This window comes from Oncorhynchus mykiss, chromosome 3 (genome assembly GCF_013265735.2).
Source record: "Oncorhynchus mykiss isolate Arlee chromosome 3, USDA_OmykA_1.1, whole genome shotgun sequence".
Taxonomy (NCBI): domain Eukaryota; kingdom Metazoa; phylum Chordata; class Actinopteri; order Salmoniformes; family Salmonidae; genus Oncorhynchus; species Oncorhynchus mykiss.
In genome coordinates this window covers 51,463,963-51,470,994 of record NC_048567.1, presented here as the reverse complement: position 1 = coordinate 51,470,994, position 7,032 = coordinate 51,463,963, and the positions used below count along the sequence as shown (strand labels likewise).

At 45.1% G+C, this 7,032-nt stretch overlaps 1 protein-coding gene across 1 annotated transcript; it reads left to right on the top strand.

Moving 5' to 3' along the window:
• The first annotated feature begins 318 nt into the window (after positions 1-318).
• On the top strand, positions 319-6,784 carry LOC110504232 (transmembrane protease serine 3-like). Its single transcript, XM_021583046.2, has 13 exons — positions 319-387; positions 853-1,087; positions 2,247-2,351; positions 2,582-2,698; positions 2,863-2,986; positions 3,150-3,275; positions 3,410-3,456; positions 3,540-3,705; positions 3,880-4,049; positions 4,598-4,693; positions 4,828-4,970; positions 5,149-5,298; positions 5,840-6,784. Exons 1-13 carry the CDS (start codon positions 319-321, stop codon positions 5,882-5,884), a joined length of 1,593 nt encoding a protein of 530 aa, XP_021438721.1. The 3' UTR covers positions 5,885-6,784.
• Positions 6,785-7,032: the final 248 nt, after the last annotated feature.

Here is a 7,032-nt window from a genome sequence, read left to right as displayed (position 1 = left end):
GGAAGAAAAAGACTCGATGGTGGAGAGGATCAAGATAATTACTACCGGCATCTAATGGTCACTAGGTTGGCCAGAAAAGTAGCTGGTCATCTTAGCGGCAATCTACAGATTGGTTTTCTCAAGCCTTTCTTCTCTTATCTATTTGGGTCTTCACCTTTTCACCTCTTTTCTTTTGTCTTTCATCTTGTCTATTCTGTACTTTGCGCTCCCATCCGTCTTTCTTCTCCTCTTTCTCCTCCGCTCTTTCATTCCATGCCGTGTTTCTGTCAACTGCTCTGAGATGGACTGTACAATAGATGACAGGGTGTGAGCGGAGACATGGCAGACCAAGAGAACACTGAGGAGCTAGCAGCTCCTGCTGCTGAGGAGAGCACAGCCACTGTCACGGTAAGAGTCTTACCAGCCTGTGTGTGTCCATGGTTAGTATAGTGAATAGTTACCTACTTCAGTTCAGATAAGTGAATGAGCTTAGTCCTACACTCTTACAAAAAAAGGTTATATCTAGAACCTAAAATGGTTCTTCTACTGTCTCCATAGGAGAACCCTTTGAAGAGCCCTTTTTGGTTCCAGGTAGAACCAATTTGAGTTCCATGTAAAACCCTTTCCATAGAGGGTTCTAGCTGGAACCAAAAAAAGTTATCCTATGGGGACAGCCGAAGAACCCTTTTGGAACCCTTTTTTCTAAGTGTGTATGCATGTTCAGAAATTACTTCCGATTATGTTAAAGTTATATTAGCAAGCCACATGGTCAAGAGCTTTGTCTTACATGTCTATGTTAGCTATTCACGTGGCTCTATACTATTGGTCGATGAGTAGTATAAGCGTTGGGTCAATATCCATATCATCCCATAGGCCACTGAGGCCGAGCAGACAGACACATGGAGGATAGAGGTGGTGTCTGTGACTGATGACGACCTTCCGACGGTCGATACCCCGACCACATTGAATGTCAGTCCCCTCGACAGCCCCAATGACACCCCTCTACCCGACACTGCCAAACCTGAACCCACCACTGAGCCCAAAGCCCCGCCCCCTGCCCCACCAAGTCCAGCCATGCCAGTCACTAAGGTCCAGCCTTTCATGAATGGTAAGAGACTGGGACTCCTTTACCTGTACATTTGCTGAGTGGGAGATGTAATAGGTAAGAGTTCACCATTGTGGGTTATAGGATTCTATGCCGACATTTGAATGAACATGGAAAAAGTGTTCCAAAATTGTTATTTGCGGAGGGTGTTCAACCAAGAACAATTTTGATCAGAAGAACCCATTTTGGAAGACAAGGGTTCTTGTAAGGCAAAGGGTTCTATCTAGAACCTCTAGAAACATAAGAAACGTTTTAGGAAGAAAGGGTTCTTTGATGATTCTTTGGAAAGCAAGAAGGATTATTTGAAAAGCAAGAAGGGTTCTACATAGAACCATATATAACATTTCCCGTTATGATCAATTGCAGGGAGATTTTCATAATTGTTTGTTTTACTGTAATATTTGTGTTATATTTGCATGTACATTGATTGGTTGATACATTTTATGCTATACGAAGACAATTAATATACCGTTTTCTAAACTAATCCAATCTGTCAGTCATTGGATTTATTGCACCTGTTACTGAGTTGGTTGTTCCAGTTTAGATGATTGAGTTGGTCTCAGTATTCAATCTTCGGTACACTGGCAGTCATTCTGAATGCAGGTTGCGGGTGACTAACAATTCCACTTGTTGGATATCCTAACTCTGGCTGGATTCCAATTACACATCACTTTGCAAGCCAGCATAATGTGACTTGCAGGCCTGATTTGGCCTGTAAACCAGGACATTCCTAACACCACTGTGTTATGGTATAACTAGGCCCTCAAAGAAAGGCCTTATGTTAAATGCAATGTATTGTCTTAAATAATTACATTTTAAAGGCTAATAAGTGTGGTAGAACTGTTTATAGAGGGTTCTAGGAAGAACCTTCCAGAGATAAAATGGTTATTGGTAGAACCCTTCATAGAGGTTTAAAAGCAGAACCCTACATAGAGGGATCTAGGTAGAACTATATACAGGGGGTTCTTTGAAGAACCCTACATAGAGGGTTCTAAGACAGAACCCTCTGCAAAGGGTTCTACCCAGCACCAAAAAGAGTTCCCCAATGGGGACAAACCGAAGAACCCTGTATGTTTATACTAAACACATTTTTCTCTAAGAGTGTAGTGGTTGGCCCTGGAAGGCTCTTTAAATTCTAAATTCCTTTGTCATGATCCCTCAGAGGAGAAGACATGGTGTGGCCGGTTGGTGGCTCGCAGGATGGAGCTGCTGATCGGAGCATCGGTCCTCATGGTGGTTATTCTCACGCTGGGCATTGGGTTGGGAGGTGAGCACTAACGAACATAGTCCATTTGTAATTAATTAATTGTACCACTTTCCTCAGCTCTTTAAATAATGAATGCACCCTATCCAGTTATACAATTTGGGTCCCATCCTGCTTTAAAGTCAGTCATTGCCTGGAACCCCGGTTGCACCGTAAAGACAGAAACAAAGTGTTGTTGCCTGGTGTCAGTTTACAACCAACAGCATGTTAAGGGGAGTTTCATGTCTCCACAGTGGGTCTTAGCTGTGTGGGTAAGTTCCGCTGTGGTACGTCTTCTCGCTGCATCAGTGGCTCAGCGCAGTGTGACGGGGTGATGGACTGTGAGAATGGGGAGGACGAGCTTAGCTGTGGTGAGCAGAGCTAATGTTTTATCTCAACATACACAAGGACAAGCACACATTAGACTATTGAGACGCAGCTGGTCAAGGGACTCATTCAGTAAAATCCTATATTCCTCACTCTCTCTACCTATGTCTCTGCTTCTGTCTCCTTCTCGGCCTGACTGTTTGTACAGTGCGTTTGAGTGGAAAGAGTTCAGTGCTCCAGGTGCTGAGTGGAGGTGTGTGGAGGACTGTCTGCTCTGAAGACTGGAACTCTGCTCTGGGCCTTTCTGCCTGCAAGCAGCTGGGCTACTCCAGGTACGACTGGGGTATTTAACATGATATGCGTTACTGGCCTTCTTGAACCCTCTTTTTCATTGCGCTTGTGTGTTCCAGGATAGAGCTTGCCTTGTGATAATAGATTTATTTTCGGAGGGTGTTTCTGATTAATTGCCAATAACTTATTCTATTCACCCCTCAGGTATGTGGAGTCCCGCTCCCTCCCCCTCTCTGCTATAGAGCAGGACTTCCAGCATAACCTGGTGTCAATCAACCTGAGCCAGTCGGGCCAACAGGCCATCAAGATTCACAACGCCACCAGCCTCAGGTAGCCCACTGTCACCACACCAGAACAAGAGAGTTGATAGGGACTGCTGCTGAATTATTTTTCAATCAATATTCTGACCATCTCTGTCTTCTGCTCTCTCTTCGTCTTGCTCACCATTTCCTCTCTTTCTCCAGTAAGACTCAATGCAGCTCAGGGACGGTGACCACAATCAAATGCCTGGGTGAGTGGATATTTAAGGAAGTGGGAAACTATACACAAAGGTAATACTAGTATTGTAAGCGCATACTGTACGTGTGTCTGCAGAGTGCGGCTCCAGACCCCAGTTCAGCAGTCGTATTGTTGGGGGTAACGTATCAGCACTGGGCCAGTTCCCCTGGCAGGTGAGCCTACACTTCCAGAGTGAACACTTGTGTGGAGGCTCTGTCGTAGCAGACAGCTGGATACTGACAGCTGCACACTGCGTGTATGGGTGAGTCGAAAGTGAATAAACACACACACACACAGAATCATATGCAACACACACACACACACACACACACACACACACACACACACACACACACACACTCACACACACACACACACACACACACACACACACACACACAATCCAACACATCTCATACTGTTCCTCCTTTCTCAGGTTTGCGTTCCCCTCACTGTGGGCAGTGCATGTAGGGTTGACAGAGCAGCCGGTGAATGGGGCTCAGGCTCTGGCAGTACAGAAGATTATTTACCATGGCCGCTACCGGCCCAAAGCTCTAGACTATGACATCGCTCTGATGAAGCTGGCTGAGCCACTCACCTTTAACGGTAGGTAGGGACCCCTCTGTCTTTTAACATACTGTACATCTCTGATCTCCCTCTGTTTGTCTTTATGAATGGAGGGAGGGATGGAGGCAGGTGCGAGGCTCATAGTATATCCTATGCTTTGTTTCTATAACTATTGTTTTATCCACCTTAATCATCTCCCTCCATTCCTCATTTTCTCACACTGTCCACTCTTTCTTCTCACCCCGATACACCCCGTCTTCTCTCTGGTCACCTGGCTGTCTCTCTCTCAGGTTTCCCGGGCTCTGACAGCAAAATGTAATTTATGTGTATGGTCTGTCTGTGGGTGAGCCTTGTGGCTCACCCACACCCCTACTACTCTTGTTTTCCTGCAGTCCTGCATCTCTACTCTAGCTCACTTTTAATTATTGAATGTGTTGTTTTCTCGCCATTTGTTATTTGCTCCAGGAATAAGAATCAGGTCAATTGTAGATTGTCTCAGTGAACTCTTACTTTATCACTATTTTTAACCCAGGTGATTCTGGGAAGTGTAGTTTGTTTCTGTGACCTGTCCTCCTTTCCTGCTTCAGGTCTAGTGGAGCCCATCTGCCTACCTAACTTTGGGGAGGACTTTGAGGATGGGACTATGTGTTGGATTTCAGGCTGGGGGGCCACTTCAGATGGGGGTGAGTCTAGGGTGTTAAGCATCTCACATGCTGTTTCTCTATTCACACTAGTAGTCAGTCTAGGAGTCATATAGTTTTAAATGTTCTTCTTTGTAAATGCATACTTTGTCTGAGTGTAGTCTGCTCTTTGCCAGGTGACGCTAGTGATTCGTTGCTCTCTGCCCGGGTCCCGCTCATCTCCTCTAAGGCGTGCAGCACGCCAGGCGTCTACCAGGGCTACATCTCCCCCGGGATGATCTGTGCAGGTTACCTGGAGGGAGGAACAGACTCCTGCCAGGTACTGTAAGCTGATGGTGGTGAGCCTTGGTATAGAGTGATACCTTTTGTGATTGTGTAAGTCTCCATGGGTTAAATATACATGTGCTGATATGTTTTCCCTGCTGTTAAAATATTAGCTGTGTCTAGGGCCTTTCTGTGTGAGCCTGGGGTTTTACTGTTGTGTTTGTGGCCCCCAGGGAGACAGCGGGGGACCTCTGGCATGTGAGGACTCAGTGTGGAAATTGGTGGGGGCCACTAGCTGGGGCCAGGGCTGTGCTGATAGGAACAAGCCTGGGGTCTACACCCGCGTCACCCAATCCCTGAAGTGGATCCACCAACAGATGGAGGTTAGGAAGGGGAGCAGGGGTTGGGGATTGGGGCTGGCAGTGATTGATGAGCAAGTATTTTAGGGTTTATGAGAAGGGCCAAGAGTTTTGTTCTGACCGATAAAACTTCTTATCATGGGGTGCCATTTATCATGGGAGTTAGTGGAGAGAGAGCCAGAGAGTTTGAATGAATGAATGAATGAATGAGTGAATGAATGAATGAGGACGTAATTCCTCAGTGTGTGTCCAACAAAGCAGAGATGATTACAACCGAACAGCAGTACTGTGCCTCCCCTCCCCCAAATCCAGCAGCTGGCTGTACAGTAGAGTACAGGGTTGCGTTCAGATATGAAATATGACATGCCTCTCTGACACAGAGAGGGAGAAATCATTTCAGCTCTATTCATCACAGTTGTGTCTGCAACATTCAGTGTGTTCACTCTTGTGAACGTTACCCAGTGCTTACGCTATGCTTCCTCACGGACACCTAGTGGAGATGAAGTATAACTCAAACCCGTGTCAATGTTTCTCTTCTCCTGTGTCTGTGTTTCTACATCTCTAGAAAGAAGAGGAGCTGAACCCCTCGGAAGTTAGTACGGACAACTGAATTAGTAGAGAAGTCTTTTTATACATGCTACTTCTATCAAAAGTTTATAATATTGTACATTGCCTGGGACTTAAGAGTACTGCCAACGAACCAAATGCTGAATGTGTAGCACAGGCCAGGGTTGGATGGCCTAACAGTGACAGCAGCCCTCACAGGACAGGCAAGGGCAAACCACCCCCCAGAACAAGACACCGTAACCTTATAGACATGTTGGATGCTCAGAAAAGGCTAGAAAAGCACCTGGATCAGAGTACGGTAGAGTATAGTACAATAAACCTTTGTCAGTTTGTATCCTACATGGCTACAACCAAGCACAATGAAGGCAGTGGCACATTCAACAGTAGAGGTAAGGCATTGTTTATTCCAAAATAACAAGCTCTAAGGCAAACAGAGAAAAGTGAACAACAGTAGAAAACAAGCGACAGCGATGGTAGAGATGTGAGAGACAGAGTGTGCAGCTGAGACCCACCTGAACCCGAACCAGAAACACTCAGTGGGGATCTAAGTGCATCTCAGGTTGTCTGAATGACATCACAAGATAAGAGGGAAAATTTGATGGAAACTATACAGTACGTTGGGGCAGCTTTTCCCAACAACAAAGGCCCTGACTTGGGCAATGATATTAGAATAGAAGATGGAGAGTTCAGAAAACATTCTTAAAACTGTCCCTAGATCAGCCAGAGTACAAGTCCTCCAGTCCTTCTCAAACAGAGGACCAGCCTGTGAGGACCAGACCTGTGAGGTCTGAGGATCCCAACTGCTCTCTCCACTTTTAATACAATCATATGTATGTGTACATAAATAAAGATTAACGTGTGTAAAATATAGTTTTTAGACTGTGATCTACTTTGTACTGTTGATCTGACTGCCTAAGTACTATTTCAGTTCCTCGTGATTGTGTTATAATAAACATTGTGCATTTGAAAGAGTGACGTCTGTGCTATTATTATAAAGGATTTACAAAGTGTTACATACTGTGTACACTGTGGCAAAACTGGACATGTTTGTATAATATCAGGGTACTGCAATCAATTAGCTGTACAAGACCAAGTATATCTCAGTATATTTGAATTTAAACCCCAACTGTGATTGATAATGTAACATATTACTATGTCGTAGCTACTGTAAGTCAGTGAACTGCTGTTTAG

What these genes read in the sequence shown, in the direction of transcription:
- LOC110504232 (XM_021583046.2), top strand. Translation starts at nt 319, where the DNA reads ATGGCAGACCAAGAGAACACTGAGGAGCTAGCAGCTCCTGCTGCTGAG. An exon ending in AGAGCACAGCCACTGTCACG is followed by an intron (nt 388 to 852) that starts GTAAGAGTCTTA and finishes ATCATCCCATAG; the next exon opens with GCCACTGAGGCCGAGCAGAC. An exon ending in TGAGCCACTCACCTTTAACG is followed by an intron (nt 4,050 to 4,597) that starts GTAGGTAGGGAC and finishes TTCCTGCTTCAG; the next exon opens with GTCTAGTGGAGCCCATCTGC.